Source organism: Rhipicephalus sanguineus, unplaced genomic scaffold, assembly GCF_013339695.2.
Source record: "Rhipicephalus sanguineus isolate Rsan-2018 unplaced genomic scaffold, BIME_Rsan_1.4 Seq441, whole genome shotgun sequence".
Taxonomy (NCBI): Eukaryota; Metazoa; Arthropoda; class Arachnida; order Ixodida; family Ixodidae; genus Rhipicephalus; species Rhipicephalus sanguineus.
In genome coordinates this window covers 10,239-31,025 of record NW_023615264.1, presented here as the reverse complement: position 1 = coordinate 31,025, position 20,787 = coordinate 10,239, and the positions used below count along the sequence as shown (strand labels likewise).

Here is a 20,787-nt window from a genome sequence, read left to right as displayed (position 1 = left end):
GGGTTGACAGGCACAACTTCTACAGTGCAATGACGAGTGGCCTGAAACGGACAGTCTTTCCAACAAGATTCTTGTGCTCCCTGAGTCCTGTCGTTCACGCAGACTGTTCAATTAGGCCGCATGAAACTCAAGTATTGGTGGTCTTGGTTTCATCACACACAGTTAGTCTTAATTAGCACTAATACTGTTGGTAATTATGGTATGTTCCTGAGCTTAGCCTCGTTGGGAATTCGACTTCGGTTGCCTGCTTCAAACCATATAATGAAAAGCTTAACAGCTTCGCTGTAAAAATAGTACTTCCTGCACTCTACCTAACAAAATTTGTATTCTTAGGAGGTTCTGTGGAGGTGCTCGCTTCTCAGCCACTGGTCACTTCGTGCACATGGCGAGGTCTACCATTCCGGGCCACTGAGCGTGACATCTTTGAGGTGAGTTTTTGTATTTTGCAAAAACTGTTCTTCTGTATTTGCACTGGTCTTTCTGTTGGCTCTTAATCCTAGTGTGATTATTGCACCTTCAGACACTACTCCTCATGTTTCGTTGGCATGAGGACTTCGCTACAGGTGCAACATAAGGTCAGTGCTTCAATTAAACTTCACGTGAAAATTGATGGTCATGTGAGGGTTGCTTGTTTTGAGCACAACAAAATTTTTTGATCATTTAAAATTGTCACATAGTTTTGGTCATGGAAGTTGAAAGGGAAAAAATTTGCTATGCAGTTTTTTTCAGCCCATGAATCCAATAAATGTGCACCTGATCTATGAGGACAGTGGCCGCCCATCAGGTGAATGGACGTGAGTTTGCCACTCATGAAGAAGCTGTCAAGGCCATGAGCAAGGACAAGGCCCACATGCGTAAGTAATCTGTTCTCAGTGATTGTGGTTTATTTATTTTCACCTTAAGGCCCAAGGGACAGTACATGGACGGGGTATAATTCTATGCAAGGTGATAACTATAAAATTAGAGCTATGCAAACAGCAAAATTTTGGGTGCGAAGCAAATCCGAGGATTACAGTTTGAGTGTAAATAGAATATTTTTTGGAATACGTCGAAGGAAGCGAAATTACAGAAAAAAGTTGCAGAGGATCCCTAAGCATATATAAATAATGAGGCAATGCAGAGGCTGAATTGTATTAACACGATTTGGTAAAACCAAAGTGGTGTCGACAACACTACATGTGAGAGGAAAAAACACATATTACGTCAGCCTCTTCTCCTCAAACTTCTGTGGAGGCCTAACTGATGTGGCAGACAAGAGCGCGGATTTCCCTCTCCTCCTTCGCGGCTGCGAGTAGTTTCTGCGGCAGTTGTTGCATTACCGGTGGTGGAGTGACGCATTTTCCTCAGACGGGCCTTTTGCGGGGGCCAGATGTGTGCGCGCTTTCACAAACCTGGCCAAGTGACCTTTCACAATAAAATTTAATGCAAAACATGGCCAAAAAGAATTTTCCTTTGCATGGCACCTGTAGGCCTGGCATAGTGCGGTGTCCACTGTGTGATAAGCGAATTGTGCTAGCTGCTGCGTAGCGACACCGGGTGACTTAACTTGCGGTATTGCCACAAAGCCTGGATAACTTGACATTTTGCAGCGCCAAGGCATTATTCGGAAAGCATGTTTAGCAAAATGAGCCGATTGAGTACGAAACCAACACCACGTTCACGGCATTAGTAGCAGCCGACGGCCAGTGGCAGATGTAGTGACAGGCGCCATCACAAAATGGCGACTGAATGCATTTTAAAGCTAGTCTACTAAGCCTCGTTTCATGCTCGACTGTGGTCTGTCTGCTTCACATTTGTTTCCAACGAAGTGGAAACGGTAATGCACCCCTTTCAATATGAAAGCTCATGTCAAAGGAAAGTTCATTCGTGCACTAAGGACAGCTATGGTTGCGTCTATTCTGCATGCCTGAAAACCCTGTGTCCGTGAGGGGTGCAGACAAAGGAAGGAAATCTTCAGCTGCATTCGACCAGGAAAAGTTTCTACGAGCCGAAATGAGAAAATATTCGGATCTCCATGACAAGCTTGTATGGTAACATCCCTTGAAACTGCACACGATCGAGGCGTATCCAGAAGTGGCCTTAAAGCCAGTAAAACTGGAGCACTGAATGAAACTGCCAGCAGAATAAATTTCACTTTCTATGAAGGTGCACTGTGCTTGCCTTTTTTTTTTTTTTTTTCTTCTGATTGTCAATATGGCGGCAGGCCATAGGTTTGGGAGATCTTGTAGCATTACGTGCAGATGCATTTATGTTTAGGACTGTTGAAAATTGGGCGCGCATTACATTCGATTGAGTATGGTACAAGCAGATGCTGCTCTTGCGCTTTATGTTGCACTCCTTCTGGTCTGTGCGTAGTCATCGTGCCTCCCTTGTCTAAAATAGTGTCAGGGTGTGGTGACAGCCACTAACCTTTGAATAGGTCGAAGTTCGCGAGGAGAATTGTGCTTACACACACCATTTAGAAGCGCTATGATTTGGTATTAAGTGAATGAAACCGTTTTATTTTTTGGAAGTTCGAATACTTAGAATGGTGAAATTCTGATGTGAATCAAATAGAGTAGCAAACACTATTAGAAACATATTCGAAAGTTCGAATATTCGCACACCCTTAACAAAAATAAAACTAAGGACAAAATAAAAACAAGCACTATCGTATGCTTACAATTGCAAAGTGCTGCGGTTTGGCATATGGACATAGTCACACAGAATAGGTACATCATCATTCTCTCAAATTTTTTTAAACGTTTCCGAAGCACACTGGCAGCGAAGCATAGCCTTTGAGATTCAAGGGAGCTGTTGCTGAAGCTTCAGTCAGTGACTATGGTATTCGTAATGGATGATAGATGTTACCAGTACATTGCACCATCTGTCACTTGGTAAAGTGACCAACCATTACTGGGAGAGCTGGCCAGAGTGGTGTGCAGTATTTGGAGTGAATCAGATTTGCATGTGAATTGCTAATCCTTTTAAGGGGAGACGCTCCTCGAAACAACTTTTTTTTAATTTTTTGCAATAGAGACTTGAAAATTCTGCTATATGTATAGTTTTTCATGCAGATTTCAAATATGTCATTACTTTCCATGTAGCTGCTACAGTTGTTATGTCATACACAATAGAAAAATGTTACACTTTTTGCGGGAACTCTTTTATGTACTAAACTTTCAGTAAAATCATTGGGTTGAATCTTATTAGACTCTTTGTAGACTGTAGAGTGCTAATATCTATCCAGATATTCCACAGAGATAATGGAACTAATAAAAAAAAATTGTACTCTGTAACTGATTATTTTCAGTCTCCTTTGAAACAGTAACCGAATATTTTCACAAGTAATGCTGATAGATATTGCAATTTCAAGTAGATATTTGCATTCTACATGTCTTGAAGAATACGTGTGCCAAGTTTCGTTACTATACAATAATATAAGTTTATAAAAGGCTGCCCGCAAAACGTGAAATTGTCGAAAAAAATGAGAATGAGAAAAACAAGTTTGAAAGTTTGAAACGTTGGCATTTATCAGGAAAAAACACTATTTACATCAAATTGGGCCACCATCCGCCTCCACGTGTGCGTGGACGAAAGTGTAGACTCGGGCAATCGGAATTTTTACAACACAGTTCGAGGAATGCCGAAAGTCTGCGCTTTCCAGCCGCCTCTCGGACGCCGAGCTTCCGTTCGCGGCAAGGGTGGCATGCCGAACCCGCCACAAGTGCCGTGAGCGCGGCCGATTTCGCAAAGCATCGTGTTGACAGTAGGAGCACCTACAAGTCTAGGCTCACTCTCAAAGAATCCAATCTTCTTTTGGGATGCACTGATAAATTCCACCGCAGCGTCAATTTCACCACCACTGTCGCGGGGTTCGGTGTCGGCGTTAGGCCTATCCGATATCGGAGCGTCGGGGGCATCGTCCATCGCTGTCGCTTTGGGAAGCGTCCGACGCCGTTTCCCTCGATACTTGTGGCGAGTCCTGAACTTTCGAACATCAGAACTGTGCTTTTAGGGCTTGCCATGGCACGAAAATACAGAAGAAACGCAGAACAACTCGGTCGCGGCGTTTGAGGCTTCGTTCTTTTGCCGGGGAGATGGGAGGGAGGAGAGGGTGGAGCGCGCCGCCGTCCAATGGCGGCCTCGCGCTGCGTGCCGCGAAATTCAAAACGCTCGACGTACGCGTTGTTTTTCTCGTTTTTTCTTTATTCTGCGTGAAGATACGAGACTAACCCCTGGTGTATTGTGGAGAAGACAGCTTTACGCTGCATGCGGGCAGGATTGCAAATGGCGGGCACCGCGTCATTTTCGCAACAGAAGGACGCAAACTACACCATTTTTTCGCGATTTTTGCGCATTTCTCGCGTCACCGCTTCTCACTTGGAAGCCTTTTTAGATAATTTCTCGTGCGAATTTGAGCTTGATATTTTCAGAAATAAAAGATTATAGTCCAAGGATGACAATACAGCCGAAAAAAAAAAACCCAGATTTTTTTCGGAAAACCGCGACTTTTCGACCCGCGTCTCCCCTTAAGGGGGGACGCGGGTCTTAGAATAGTAAAAAATGGACAGAAAATCAGTTTTGAGAAAAACGCATTTTAGGCATGTTTGCACCCCTAAGCAGCTGCCCTCAAAATATTATCGCCGATTTCGCCCGGGAAATGGGTTAAAACTTATTTTTAAGACGCCACGGGAGCCGCAAAATGCATCTCAACAGGCAAAAATTGTTCAAACTTCCCGCGCGCGCCGCGCGCGCAGCAGCTGGCTGATTGCCGCCATCTTTTTTAAGTAAAGTAAGTAAACTTTATTTGGGCATAACACATACAGCGTTTGCCCGCGAGGCAAGGCAAAAGGAGGACTTAAACCCCCTGACTAGGCCTTACCTCGCTGGGGCAGCAGAGACAGCGGAGTCGAAAGTTCCAATTTCTCTAGAACGTGATCAATGAACAAGAACATAATCACTAATACAATAAGAACACGATCACTATTTACAGTAATAACATAATGACAGTAATGACATAGTAGCAGAACATAATCACTAATGCAGTAATAACAACAAGAACATAATGAATAATGCAGTGACCAGTAATGCTCGCTAACAGTAGCGCTTAGTACCATTACTAATGCAGTAACCAAACATATTAACATTTATACAACACATCCAGTTCCGAAGCAAGAAACATGTTCATTATTAGATGTTTAAATTCATGAATTGTTTTACAATTTCTGGCTATTTCAACAACATTAGGATACATATTACATAAACACATAGTTTCATACTCAATGGTTTGCATACCATAGTTTGTCCTGGCCTTCTTTATTACTACTGATGTGTGGCGTAAACTGTATCCTGTGTCTCGACTGAGGTACCGATTTGAAAATGTCTCAAAGTTGCTGGAAACTTCTTTAAATAGCCGAATGCAAATCTTTGCTCTGTAAGAGTTTCTAATGTTAAGGATATTGTAGCGCATCATTAATTCAGAAGACCCTATGTATTCATTTGAAGAGTTAAGCAAACGAACAGCTCGACGTTGTAATACTGCCAGTTTTTCTATGTCGGTTTTGTTTCCGTTCCCCCATACTAATAAGCCGTAGCTAAGGTGCGAATGTACAAGTGAAAAGTACAATTGTCTGACGAGCTTGACAGGCACATAGCATCGGATTCGTCGTAGTAAACCTACAGAGCGTGCAACCTTGGTGCGGACCTTATTTATGTGCTCTGACCAGCTTAAATGTTTATGAAATATAACACCTAGAAAAGAATGGCTTGTCACATGCTCTAGTTGCGATCCACAATAAAAAAGTTTTACATCGTACCTTATTTCTTTATTCTTGGAACAAAAAACCGTAAACTTTGTTTTCTTCGCGTTTAGGTTAAGCTGATTTACATATAGCCATTGGTGAAGTTCTTTTAACCAAGAATTTGCAGTAACTTCTAGTTCGTGAAGGTCAATACCGGAAAAAAACACATTAGTGTCATCCGCGTACATGATCATTTCATCTGTGAGTGGAATGTGTACTATATCATTTATATACACGATAAACAATAGTGGCCCTAAAATTGAACCCTGTGGTACCCCATATTTAATCGAGCTTTTCTGTGAACTGTAATCCTGCAGGGAAGTATACTGCAATCGAGAATTAAGGTAACTATTCATAAGTTCTAAGGCTGTGCCGCGAAGGCCATACACGTGGAGCTTGTTAAGCAATATTTCATGCTTTATAGAGTCGAAGGCTTTTCGAAAGTCTAAAAATATACCAATGGTCAGTTTTTTTTCTTCAATATTATTTATAATTGTATCTCTGATTGTTAATAATGCCATTTCGGCTGACTTGTTCTTTTGAAAGCCATATTGTTTATCCGAAATAATACGCTTATCCAGTAGAAAGCTATTAAGGCGCTTATATATAATACGCTCAGCTACTTTTGAAAATAATGGCAGTACCGAAATCGGTCTGTAGTTGTTTAAGTCGTTGTGATTCCCACCCTTAAAGATTACTGCAACACGAGCTACCTTCATTTTTCAGGAAAAATTCCAGTGGAAAGTATACTGTTGCAAATATGTTCCAATGGACCGCATATTATGTGAGCAACTGCTTTAATAGGTTGAGCTTTGATGCCATCCTCTCCAGCGGCTGACTTGTTACTCAAGGAGTTAATAACGGAAGAAATCTCACTTTCAGATGTAGGCGTAAGAAATATTGTCTCGCTGACATGATTACCGATGTAGCTTTCATAATTTCGATTATGGGAAATACCCGATATAGAGGTTGGAGCACCAGCATTAATAAAATGATTATTGAAGAGATCAGCTGCATCATTACCACAAAACTTAACATCATTTACAACAATCTCTGACGGAACATTTTGTGAAGAGGAACCTATTAGCTCGCGGTATATGTTCCACATTTTACGACCATCATTCATGGAAGTTTCAAATTTACGCGTGTAGTATTCAGATTTTGCTTTCTTCAGATCACTGTTGAGTTTGTTCCGGACTTGTTTGAATTCTTGAAATATTTGGGGGTCTCTGGTCTTTAAGAAGTAACTGAATAATTTGTCTCTGTGCTGAATGCGTTTATATAGTTCATGATTTACCCATTCCTTTCTAGCTCTTTTATGCCGGACCACAGGGGAGAAAGGAAATGCTACATTGTATATTTCTTTCACTTTGGACACAAACAGATCATACGATGCTGAGGGATTTCCTTCAGCATAAACATCAGACCAATTTGCATTGGAAAGTAACGTTTGAAATAGCTGTATATTTCGACTATTTATGACGCGCTTGAAGTTGTGATTTCTATCAATGCGCATACAGAATGGTACGCAGCAAATATCGGCAAATGATCACTTATGCCAGAGCTTAGCACACCAGAACATGTTTCGTTTTTGGGGAAAGAAGTAAAACATAAATCAATCAATGTTCTTGAATTCGGAGTTATCCGCGTAGGAAGTTCTATAAGGCTTTCACAACTATTTGCTAACATAGTTTCAATAAGTTGGATACTTTCATTATTTTTTGAAAGTAAGTCAACATTGAAGTCACCAACAATAATCGAATGGAATTTCTTCATGTTAGCAAGTTCAAGCACTGAATCCATATAATGAAGTAGTCCTGTTAGGGCACCTTGCGGTGGGCGGTAGACAGCAACAATCAGAATGTTTCGAGAAACTACAGCAACACATTCAAAATCATCGGTCACACAAGTAAATTCAGGCAAGATTTCGCAACCATGGCATTCGCGAGCATACAGGGAGACGCCACCGCCTCGCTTTCTAGAACGATAAACTGAAATGTGTTTGTAACCCGTGAAATGTATGACGTCATGCTCAGCCGCGTACCATGTCTCTGAAAAAGCTAGGAAATCAAAGTAACAATTTAGTTGCGATAGGTATGTCTCCATGTCAACTTGCTTATTTCTTAAACTTTGCGCATTCACATGGAACAGTTTAAGCCCTTTTTCACGAAAACAGCTATTCTTCGCTACCAAGTCGTTAAAAGATGCAACACTCTGATAGGATTCCATATTTGTGGAAGTTGGCGGTGTGTTTTAATCTTAGACGATTTTTTCTAAGTCACTTTCCGTGGCCAGCCTTATTGCGCGAGCATTCGGCTGCTTGCGCACAAAGATACTTCCCTGTGAACTCCAAACGAATTGATAGTTCAATTCCCGTGCCCTGTTCTTTGCAAGCCATAGTAACCGCTTGTTCGTAGGAGTCAGGTTATCAAAGAATTTAATACCCTGTGTTTTGCTCCTGAGATTTTTCTTCTTTTCGAACCACGCAGTTTTTAATGTTCTTGTGGCAAAACGGACAAGAACGACAGGATCCCTACCCTCTTTTGCACGCAGACGGTGCATTCCGTCAATATCTTTTTCAGATAGTGACGGCAAGTCAAGCTGCGCGGCAATCTTATTTATTTCTGTTAACAGGTTCTCTCCTTCTCGTTGAGACAAACCATGAATTTCCATGTTCTGTCTGCGGCTGTACTGTTCTAGAGCGTCCACTTGTTCTTTTAACTTTGAAAGCACTGTCACGTCTCGTGACTGTTCAACAGCCTCCATTCGACGGCGTAATTCATCGATACCTTGTTCCTGCTTATTTACAGCGTCATTTAGGTGATCGTAAGTATCAGACAAATGCTGCACTGACCTTTCAATGTTCTGCACAGTTTCTTGCAAGCACATCAGTTTATCTAACTTTGCTTCTAGCGCTTGCATTTGCGACAGCTTTTTGTTTATTTCAGCAAGCTCAGTTTGAAGGTTCACAGATTGGCCTGCTGTGTCAGTGTTCCCTAGAGCAATCTTACATGTAGGACATCTAAGTGACTTCTTAGTCGCATCTTTCATCATCTTAAACGACCTAGCTGTGATGCCGCTACATTTTCCGATGTGAAAGTCACCGCTGCAGTCAACACATCGCATGACCACATCATCATCACTAACGCTGTTTTACAAAAGGAACAAGCCTTTGCAGACATTTTTGCTCGAAGGAAATGATACACATGTGAAGACAATTTAAACAGTGTTCAGGGCAGCAGCAGCAGCAGCGGAAGTGGTGAGTGATAAATAAGAGTCCAATACAATATTGCAGACAATTTGCACTAACCTGTAAGAATATCAGGCTTGCATTTAGACGGGATCCACCCACGCCAACCGCTACCGCTGCTGCCCGAGTGAGTCCGTTGGCCGAATGCCGATCCTTTTGTAGGCTCCGTCAGTCGTAATGTCCCGTGTCTCGGTAAGGGTCACGTGTCTCGACAATCCGTGGTGGCAGCGGTTTTGTTGCGATGCAATTTGATCCGGCAGCGCGAAAACGTCAAGCGATGATCATCTGTAAGAATATCAGGCTTGCATTTAGACGGGATCCCCCCACGCCAACCGCTACCGCTGCTGCCCGAGTGAGTCCGTTGGCCGAATGCCGATCCTTTTGTAGGCTCCGTCAGTCGTAATGTCACGTGTCTCGGTAAGGGTCACGTGTCTCGACAATCCGTGGTGGCAGCGGTTTGTTGCGATGCAATTTGATCCGGCAGCGCGAAAACGTCAAGCGATGATCATCTGTAAGAATATCAGGCTTGCATTTAGACGGGATCCACCCACGCCAACCGCTACCGCTGCTGCCCGAGTGGCTTGTTTTGAAGCTGTTTTCTTTGTGTACATTTTGCGGCGTTTCAAAATGGCGTCGCTGCAACAGAACAGCCGCTATCGGCGCTTTTCCGAAGGATGGTTGTAGAACGCTCATTGGCCAGAGCGCTCGCGAGACGAGCCCCTTCTCTCGCGCCTCCCATTGGCTGGCGCAACCCGAGGCGGCCATTTTCTTTTTGTATTTTTGTTCTGCGCTCACGGCTGCCGTGTTGCCGGTGTTGTGTGCTCGTGTGTTGTTACAAGTGTCATCTTCCTGTGTTTACGCTCGTGTTCGTGACACCTTATTTTGTGCTGGCACATCCAGAGATTCTCGTATAAAGAAGACGCGCCAAGCGTACGAGGGCGCGATGCCGAAACTACTTGTCGCTACCGGAGCGCCGAGCCTACGAGAACCGCCCGGTTCCCCTTGGTCAAGCTGCAGCCATTGGATCATTAGGCAACGCTTCAGTGGCATTCGAAACCGCTTTCGCATGGCATACTATGCGGGACTGCCGAGTGCGCGGGCGGGAAATACGGCGACGGGAGGAGTGCTTGGCATCGCAGCGCGCAACGAAGCAGCGGAAGTTCAAGCCGTTGGATGTTGGTGAACGGCGGCAAGGAAAATGGCACAGAATTTATCCGCGTGGACTTATCCGTCATAAAAACGTTCTTTAAGCTTGTGCCTCGTTCCGAGTTCGGCTCAAGCAGTGACCTTTTTCAAGGCAGAGGGTATAGGCTGCTTTCAAAGCCTGTGCTTCATTATCATAGGTGCGACTCGCGCGAGAAGTGTTTCTCGTAGAAGGTAGCTGGTGATAGTGGTGCTAAAATAATTAATGTCATTTGAAGTGAAATGCATTAAATTAGGGCCACAAATACTGTCGACAAGGGTGCAACGGTAGTCGCTTCAACCACGACCTGACAGAGCAACACCGAAATTGCAGAGACGCCGTGTTACACTTTGGGAAATTGATTTGTGCTCCACAGCCTTGAGAAGGTTAAAAACTGACATTGGAAGTTGCAAAAGGAGCATTTATACAGTAGTGACACCAAGCACAGACTTTCAAAATTACACAAACCAGCAGGGGACCCCGAGTACAGCCCTTGCCTGCTGTTGAGCCAAGTGCTATTGCTGGACACTAATACCGTATTTACTCGCATAATGATCGCACTCGCGTAATGATCGCACCCCTAAATTTTGTCGTCAAAATTCGATTTTTTTTTTCCCCCGCGTAATGATCGCACCCCGAACTTGCCGCAGCGATATGTCGTGTGCCAAGTCTAGCTGATGATCATCATGTTTACCATCTGTCGAACGTTACGTAAATAACTCTTCAAGACTCACCAAGTGAACTGCACGCACCAAACAGATTCCTAATTTTTGCCCACCGTTGGCGGAAGTGTGCCGTCTTAGGATAGCAGTAAAGACAAATGCCGTAGTTTTCACCACATGCCCGCCATGTGTTTCTACGTCTGTGGCAGCTGAATGCGCCCATCTCTGTTTCTGTCCTTTAAACATGGCTATGCTGTTGCCGCAAATTTACCGATTTAAACGAAATAATTCATTATTTCGACGGAAGAAACTGTTCTGACGCGCATGACCCACTCACGAGCTCCATGACTTAAGAGAAAAAACGCGTTCGCTTAGCTCCGCCAGCCGCCATGTTTGTTTTGATCACGTGGTTTTGATATCCCGCAGTGTTAAGGCCCAACCGCATGCACGCGATTTTCGAGCGACGGAGACGAGGGACAGGATTTGCTGTCGCGGAGGGCCATCCATCGCCGTCGCTTGTCGCGTTGCAGGTTTTTGGGAAACCAGAAAAAATCGCTTGTCGCCCGGAAGCGAGTGTGACGATTTCCGGCAACATGGCAGCATCCCTGATCCTCGCTTTTGCTTCGGTTGCAATTTGCTCTTGATGCTTCCAATCGGCGCGTGCTTCAAGGAAAGCAAGTTATGGACTACCTTCTTTACAGCCCCATCTCACGTGGAGAGCGAGGCAGCGGCCGTATTTTGTCGTTAATTTTGATCGACGGTTCGTTTTGATGTTTCGGTGGTAGCTTGCTGCATTTATGGTAGCTTGCTGCAATGTCAACATCGTCGTCGTGTGAGGTAGCCCTTCTCCTTGCGAAGCAGCGATGTGAGGCGCTGCGGCTTTTCTTAAACGTTTCATGACAGCAAGAGGAAACGTTGTCGAGATGCGCCTCGTGGGCTTGTTTGAGTGCCGGTTCACGATGGGGCGATACGCGAGTTTTACTGCCGCGTTTAAGCTGAAGGCGGTTACGCGCTCGAGCACGGCAACCGCGCTGCCGGCAGGCATTTCGGCGTCGACAAAATCAGAATTAGGTATTGGAAAAATCAGTGTGAGAAGCTCATAGCTACCAACAGCACGCGCCGGGCTTTCCGTGAAACCAAAACTGGCAAGAGCAAAACTGTCGCCAACAGCTTCAAGAAGACAGGCATATCTAACGCGCTCGACGGAACGGAAGGTAACCTTCTGTGGGACTGTGATGACACTGCCGGTTTCAGTGAATGAAAAAAATAGGGCAATATGCAATGCATGTAGTTCCTGCGTAATGTGTGCGTTGATTACAAAGGTAAGCCTTACTCTACTTTTATTTTTGGTTATGTTCAAGATAGCTATCGTAAGAATTCCGATACGCGACTTGTTTGCGTTTTCGGTGCTCAAAATATTTCGCGGAAAATTTACCCTGCGTAATGATCGCACCCCGAAATTTGCGTCAATTTTTTTTTTTAAAAAAGTGCGATCATTATGCGAGTAAATACGGTAACTGATTTTTGGTTTATTAAATAACCCACGTGCTTTTTAGACTTAATCTCTCTGTCTATTTTATTTGCCTGTTGCAAAGCCACATTCATAGACAAATTTGTATTTCTTTAGCTTGCAAGGAATTGGTACAGGCCTATGAATTGCTAAAGGTGGAGTTTATCACTCTGGTACTGGGTGCACTATGTGGCTTTATAAGAAGATTTTGCCAGTACATTGGCAGGTCATGGTCACATATTTGGTATGGCTGTTCTCGTGAAGAAGAAACCTATCAAATGATATAACCACTAGTGCTGTGGCTGCACTTCCACAAAAGTTACAGTTGTCTGAAACTTCAAATGCATTTTTCTCAGTTTGATATTTTTGCTCAACGCACTCAGCCTTACGGGGTTTTTTTCCATGTTGTTGCGGAGTAGAAATCACAAATTTGGTATCATTTTAATCGTATTGAAACGATCTGTGGGGTGATGCTATTTGCATTACTCTAGCACCATTTTACAGCTTTTAATTAAAGATACTAATGAGAGTGAATCAGAAAAAATAACCACCAGTGAGTGTTCATCTGTTTTCTGACCTTCACAGTGCTCTCAAGGGAATAAAAATAGCATCACCCCCTACAGCATGATCTGGGCATTGGGCCCATGCACTTACATATTGGTTTTAGTAGGTCGAAATTGCCTAAAAGCCCCGTAAGAAGCAGGCACTAATTATTGTTTCGAACCTCGAGATCTTTTAAACTAGTGCAGCTATTAAAAAATTAATTACAGATCTGAAATCAGCATAAAAAGCTGGTCAAGACAGTGAAGTTTAGTTCATATTGACTCAAAAATAAAGAAAAAATTTTAGGACCCATGTCCCCCCTTAATGCGTGGAATTCTGTAACGCTTGGCTAGACCGTGCCACTAGTTCGAATTATCTAAAAAATTTGAATGAATGAGGTTCACAATAAGCTTTAACTGTAATTTGATTACGCTAACTTATACAGTTGATCACGGATGTATCAAATGCGATTTTATCAAATCATTGGCTATATTGAACTGTTCAAAAATCCTTTTGAAAATTCTATGCAAACGTACAGAGCTGGTGTGCAAGTGTATCGAACTGCATCATGTCAAAGTCTTGAAGGTGCATGTTTATGGACAAATATTGATCACTTTTCGGCCGTGTTCTAACAAGTTGCAATTCCTCCTTGTGCAAGCAGGTGTCGTTGAATCGCCTTGATAGGTTGTGCAGCGCTTGTGAGCACACCTGCTTGTTTATTTTGCTGTTTTTAAGTTGCAGCGTGGCACTACAATGTTTCTCAAATAGACTAACTGCCAAAGGAACTAGAATCGCGTCACTACGAGTTGCTGCAACTCTGGCAGTAGTCTCTACCGGCAGCTTTGACGCAATGTGCGCATTCCCATGGTTGCCCATGCACGATGTCATGCAGTCCCCAAAAGCATGCATAGCCTGCGAGTTCCACGACCTAGTGAAAACCTCTTCTTTTAGCTTACCGTTCCAAAGCAGTGGTCACCTGCTACAAAACACAAGTGCCACTGCCAAAGGGTCGACGGGTGGGTCTTGTTCCTTGATTGGTGTGCAGTGTGCCGTGTGGTTGTCTAGCTTGTGGCACTGTCGACTGTGCACTTCTGATGACTGGTGCTTGGCACTATGTCAAACAAAACCAATTTTGTAAAGCGGGCTTTGGTGCCAGGTGACGATTTTGGGTGTATCATGACTGCAAACAACAGCATTCTGTGCCTAGATAAATTTCATGAGTTATCAGTGTTCGTGGGTGCCATCTGAAACAGAGGTGCGGCAGAGACTTCATTGGTGCTGATGACAACGGAGCTGTTTCTGACTGCACCAATGCAGAGATCATGGCGATGTCACTGGTGCTGTGAAAGTGGACCTGAGCAGTGAAGATGCCAACACTATACACCCTTGCACCATGCTACAGATCTTGCATTAGTGCTCAGCGTCATTCACTGAAAACCAACACCAGATTTGCTTATTTGGAAGAAAGCCTCGACAATATTGAGATTGGCCTGATGAACTTGACGGCAACATACAAGAAGCAAGTCTCTAACATGATACAACTAAACAAGGCAGCAGAATTTGCCCCTCAAAGGTGGATGAACATGAGCCTGCACCAATAGGAACTCAATCTAGACTGATGTCACGAGCAGGACTATTTCTTAAAGCAGTACTGACACGAATATTAAAAATTTTCGGATTGTTGCTCTAAATAAAAGTACTGGTGTTGAGAAACCTAAAACGGGTATTGTGGTGCTTGGGAATGCATCGCATGTATTTTAATTACCGCTACCTTAGAAAGATGCTTTCGGTTTCGATATCGAGGGGGCGGCTTCTCAGTGACGTTTCATAGCAGTGTGACGTCACAGGGATACAGAAACTTGCGATATACTAGCAGCAAATCAGTCATCGGCTCGTGGTGCACATAAACGAGTGAATTGTCGTCCAGTGACACTACGATTTAGGCTGCATGCAGGACTCTGAACTCGCTAACTCGGGGGGACTGTCTTGACTCGTCGGGATAATGTCCATTGCAGCGGGGCTGGCTTCCAGATGCTCAGCGACGAAAACTTCAAAGTCAAATGAAAATATTTTATACATGTTCTCTGACCCCGGTGTGTGGACAGCGTTGACACTGCATACCAAGGAAACGAAAAATGTCCCTGTTGTGATGTCTCAAACTCGTGTCAGTAGCGATGTCTCAAAATCGTGTCAGTACTCCTTTAAGCCGCAGAGGCAATCAGTGGTTGATTTTAGTCATCTGGGTGGGCCCTCTCTTGCCTTCAAAAGTTGTATCCAACTATAGCTTACAGGCTGTCTGTTTGCGAAATAAAGAGCTGTATCATGCTAAAGAACAAGTTGTCACATTGTTCTTCTGTATATTGTGCTCATATAGAAAAGTTTCTGCTTGTTGCAATGTCTGAAAACCATTACGAAATTGGCATTGGTTTATATAAGTATGCATACTTTGTAGTTTATATCATCTACATAAATGAAGATATAGTGCGGTCCCCTTCAAGTTCAGTAGTTTATCCAGGATCGATGGTTTTGCTTTCTTCCTTGTGTGAAGAGGGGGCTGATTTGTGGCTGCTCCCACTGTTGGCCTTCTCTTTGTTTACATGACAGCAGTAGTTCTGTTTGCACAGGGATGATAATCTGCACCAAATAATTACGCACCTAATGTTGTACTGCACCAAGTGGTGCCAAACACCACTTTCTGTTGCTGCAAATGTTCTTGCAAATCCTAAACTGGCTTGACCACCACCACTGGAATTGGTCCACCTGTGGGTGAGAACATCCATTACTGTGAAGGCGCCTGAATTGTGATGAGAAAAAGCATGAATTTTACATTTAAATTACATTCTTGCTTACCTTTACACATTTCCTGAAATTTTTCTAGCTACGAATACAAAATGTGACAAAGCTATTTGTTGTTATTAAATATTAAATTCTAACAATGATTTTTCTTTCAGAGCACCGCTACATTGAGTTGTTTCTGAACTCAACACCGAGTGGCTTGAACTCTGGCAGCAATGCTGGTGGCTTCGGGAATGGAGTAGGTCCCATTGGGTCTGCCTCTGGCACCCCCGCTTTTGCAGGGACCATGGCTAGTGGAGGATCTGGCTTCGGCTCCAGCAGTTTTGGTAGTGGCCGTTTTGGAGGTATAGTCAAGTTTATTCAGTCACTATACATTTTGCTTAACTTAAAACTGAGCAGTACAATGGAGCATTGTTATTGGGGACTTCATGTTAAAGATTTTTTCTGCCTTGTGGTTTGAAATAATTGCAGTGATGGAAGTGTTAACCAGCTGTACTGACAAGGAATTGCTAATATAGTACTAAAGCCTTGGTAATTTGAGCCCATTTAAGGGGAGACACTGGTCTCGAAACGAAAAGTTCTATTATTGGAGATATTGTAATGAAATTGGGTGTGTATATGTATTTCTTCCTCCTGTTTTCAAAAATATAATTAGTTTTCATGTACTTCAATTAGTTATCAAATTGTGAGAGCATAAGTGAAATCTAATTAGGTAATTTCTTACGGGTCATTAAGACACTTTCCCTCAGTATTTTTAGGTTCTGTTTAAGATGCAGCTGTAACCAAAGACCTGCCATGTGGAGCTATGCTATTTATATTGTCACTGAGATATATCATCATATAAGAACTTTCAATTGTATTGACATTGTGTAATCTTGAAATGCAATTAGCTCACATTATTGTTCACAAAATTTCATATGTTCATCTTAGCCACAAAAAAATAGCATAGCTCCACAGTCCTATTTCTTACGAATTCAACGGTATAAAATTTATCAAAATTACCTTACAAAAACATAATGAAAAGATCCGTAAGGCTGGTCAAGTTGGCAAAAAATGTGAAGCTGAGAAAATCGCGTTTGAAGATTGACACGCACTGTATAAATTTCTAAAAGGAACCTTTAACCATAAATTTTATTCACATGTTCCCCATCTGTTTCCCTTCAAAACAAAACAGAAAGTGTCTTGTTCCACCCAAGGAATCATATCTAAAAAAATTTTCCAATGTGCAAAGCATGATCAAAACCCCACCATGACAAGCGGCTGGGGGGTTCTGGAAAAGCCATGGGGTATGAGGCTCAAGCGACTGGCTGCTCATGTCTTTTCAGTCTTTAGGAAGAATCTTCTAGATGTTAGGCAGCATGTTATCCTGGGTAATAGGTTGCTATGCTTGAGAGAATACCTTCAAAGTAGTCCAGGACTGTAATCTTCAGTTGCACCCGTTTTGTGTCTCCTTGCAAGAGTCTTTTTTGTGTTGGTGCTCTTCAGATGAGTTGCATTTGCCTTGCGTAAACGCAGAGAGTCTTTTTCTAGGCTGTGGTCCCAGGGCACAGCCGAGACAAAAGTTTGAGTAAACAACATGGTCAATTACAAGGCCAGTGTAGAGCTCAATGATGCAGCCCACACCTATGTGTGAGCTCCGACCTCGCGTCATCCATGAGCCGTCGAACACAACATCGATGTTCCCTATGGGGTTCAGGAAGTCTGTATACAGCTCTTTTATTACTGCCACACTAGCAGCTTCACTTTCAGTCGCTGTGTTTTCGCAGGCTTTCACTAAACTTTTTAGGTGTCCCTGAAACGTCTTGTGGTGCAAGCCTCGGTGCGAAAGGTTCATACACGCACAAAAGTCCGAAAGGGCAGTAACACCTTTGCCTATCATCTGTATCCCCTTCATGGCCCTCATGTTGACTTCGAAGGGAGTGATGGTGGCAGTTCCGCTCACTCTCGGAGAAGAAAATTGCTTCTTCTCGAAATCACAACTGCTGCAAGAAAAAATAAGCTTTACCGCAAGGCCGTACTCCTTGTCCGTTGCCTTCCTCACGCTGAGACTTTTTGCGTCGCATTTGTCGCACTTCGCTTGTGCAAAAAAGTTATTCAAAACTTTCATATCGACGAGCAAAAAATCGGTCCCGGCGTCACCGGTCTGGCACTCCGCGCTTACTCCAAGAAGGTCGAACTTGCGCTGGGTAGCCGACTTTCCAGACAGAACGGTCTTCGTTTGCGCCGATCTCTCAACTCGCTGCGCCTGCTCCGCCGTTGAGTAGTACGCGGCATCAACCCGAAGTGTTTCGCTAGTCGAACTTGGTCCCACGGTGTCGTCAGTTGAAGTTCCCGGCAGGTCCAAAGGGTCCGGCCGCGACTCCAACTCCGCTGCCGACGGTGCACTTGTAGCCGGCGCCTTCTTGTTCCAAGCCCGTTTTTTACGGCTTCCAAAAGCTCGTTGCGTCGATGGTTTCAGACGAGAGTCTCCAGGCATCTCGATCGCGTGGAAAAACTACCGGCACAAAGTAGAGACACGGTCCGTCGAGAAACACGCACGATCGCAAAAGCAGGCGCACACAAACGGACAGCCACGGCGGAGAACCAAACACAAAGAAAAAAAAAATGACGTGTCGGTCGCGCCAGCCAATGGGAGACTCGGAAAGGCGCGCTTGAAAAGCGCGCCGCGTGAGAGCCAATCAGTGGCCTGGAAACGACCTTCAGAAAACCCGCGACGGCGGCCGTTCTGCTTGAACGACGCCATTTTGAGATGGCGCAAAATGTGCACAAAGAAAACAGCTTCAAATCTAGCCCAAGATGGCGGCGCTCGGCCCGCTGCAACGCTCATGGCGCGCGCGGGAAGTTCGAACAAATTTCGTCCTTTTGGGGACATTTTAGTGCTGCCGGGGTGCTTTGAAAGCCGATTTTATCGCGTTTCCCGACCGAATTTAGCGTTAGCAATTTGAGAGTAGGTGCTCAGAAGTACAAACGCCTCGAAAATAAGCTTTGCGAAAAATCGATTTTTTGACCATTTTTGACCGTTCCAAGACCCGCGTCTCCCCTTAAATTGAATTGCTGCAGTCCCGTACTATGTAAATTATGGGGGGACACAGCTTTCGTATTGCGAAAAATGGCAGAAATATCGATTTTCTGAAAATCAAATTTTCAGTTTCTGGAACCCTTTTTCTATCTGATTCCAAAATATCTACACTGAAAACCATCCAGAAGTGCTTCGAAAAATTTGTTTTGCCCTCCGAGGTGGCGAAAATTATTGCGGAAATCACAAAAAAACAGCAATTATCAAAAGATTGGAGCTCCGCGATGACGCGACCGCGAACCAACTTTTTGGGCTTGTCGGAAAGGGCATTTCTCCGTGTTCAAATTCCCCGCTTCAGCGGGCTCCTCCATTCAGAAAGAAGCGCACAAAAGGAAACACTTGACAGTCGTTCCGAGGCCTCAGATTGGCCGCGTCCGCCATGTTGCCCCAGCTCGCCTCGCCATTGGTCCGATGCTCGCTCCCGGAGATCGCGTCGCGAGTTCACGGCTGTCGAGAATCGCGCTATTTCGTGACACGTTCATAATACTTCTGTGTTCACGGCTCGACGATCACTTAGAATATAATTACGCTTCAGTTTGGAGCTCCAAGGGGAAGTTCGATCTGATTACGATGGTGCGCCGCGCTCCTAGCGAACATTGCAAACGCGCGTCTCGGACAGACTCTAGCGTTGACTTCAGCGTCGGATTCGCGGTTAGATGTTCTGTTTATCAGCACTTCTGACATCGTGGCGAAGGCGATCGCGGGACGACTCTTTGTACTCACGACCACGCATTACGCACTTTGAAGCAACGGGCACCACGGCCTGCGCACCTATATACTGCTCGGAGTCGTCACTAGGCCTAACTCCGCTCACAGTGCCGTTTGGCGACACGAACCTCGAATTTTGCGGGCAACAACAACGCGCTAGCATGCTCGCGGCTATGTGCTTCTTCGCTCGCCTGCACTTCGGAACCACGGATGGGCATTTTACGCATCGGCAGTGAATTCAACAGCCAAGCTCGATCGTCAGACCCCATGGCCACGGACTGCTCAGAGCAGCGGTAGCAGCAGCCCCCCTAAAATTCTCGCCTGTCCCCCCCCCCAGTGAAAAATTCCTGGCGCCACCCCTGTGTCACACATTGTCAGCGCTCACGAGTTCTCGCTCCCAATCTCTTCACTACACTGGCACCGCGAGAAGTCAGTGCCCACTTAACTGACACTGGCTTCTCACATTGTCAGTGTCGGCACAACTGGTGATGTGACCACTCTCCCATTCCAAGCAGTGAAACGTGCGCCATGGTCTCGTCTTTCTTGGCACTGAGCATTCCCATGTTAATATCATTTGAAAGCTGTTTTGCATTCCCATTCCCAACCTCCTTGCATACGACTATGAAGAAAAATAAGTTGGTTCATTAGGCACATTATTATGGCGTTACTTTATTGCCAAACATCAGTACAAATAATTCCACATCTTTCATAACATTGAACTTGGTGCTGTGTTGGTAATTACAAACTTGATTCTCTTGCAGGAGGAAGTTATGGAGGTGGCTCCATGGGAGGAAACATGATTGGCGGGAACAACTACACTTCATTCTAAGCATTTGGAAGTGCGATGGGGATCATGAGTTCATTTTAAAATTCTTTTCTACTGTATAAAGATTGTACCTGTGTACCTCATGTCTTAACATGTAAAGTTTTCAACCCGGAAAATCATGTCATTGTGAAGTGCTGTAGCAGCCCACACACAAAAACGAAACTGCAATGAAGTAAATGTCTTGAGAACATGTGTTTTGTTTGTTTTTAATTTTCTGCATGCTTTAGTGGTGATTTCACAGGAGTGATGAGCAGCTCAATATTAGCCATCCGTGGCCGTTCGAAATTACTGTTGAGCATCTTTATTCGGCAGCCATGGTAGTCCATTGCTAGCATAACTCATGCTTTAAACCATATATGCCCAAACTCAGAAAAAAATGTGCTTGTACTACCCTCAAAAGAAAGCACAAGTTCTTTATTTTCTGCCAGGTAAACACAACACTGTTTTTCA

The 20,787-nt window shown here is 44.2% G+C and overlaps 1 protein-coding gene across 1 annotated transcript in view; it reads left to right on the top strand.

The window, feature by feature from the left end:
- The window catches only part of LOC119377371 (heterogeneous nuclear ribonucleoprotein H-like), a 51,582-nt gene extending 31,055 nt beyond the window's left edge, over window positions 1-20,527 (top strand). The window contains 6 exon segments of the mRNA XM_037646871.1: window positions 337-385; window positions 387-428; window positions 700-794; window positions 796-854; window positions 15,883-16,071; window positions 20,273-20,527. Of these exon segments, the coding sequence (XP_037502799.1) occupies window positions 337-385; window positions 387-428; window positions 700-794; window positions 796-854; window positions 15,883-16,071; window positions 20,273-20,340 (502 nt within the window). The 3' untranslated portion in view covers window positions 20,341-20,527.
- The last annotated feature ends 260 nt before the right edge of the window (window positions 20,528-20,787 follow it).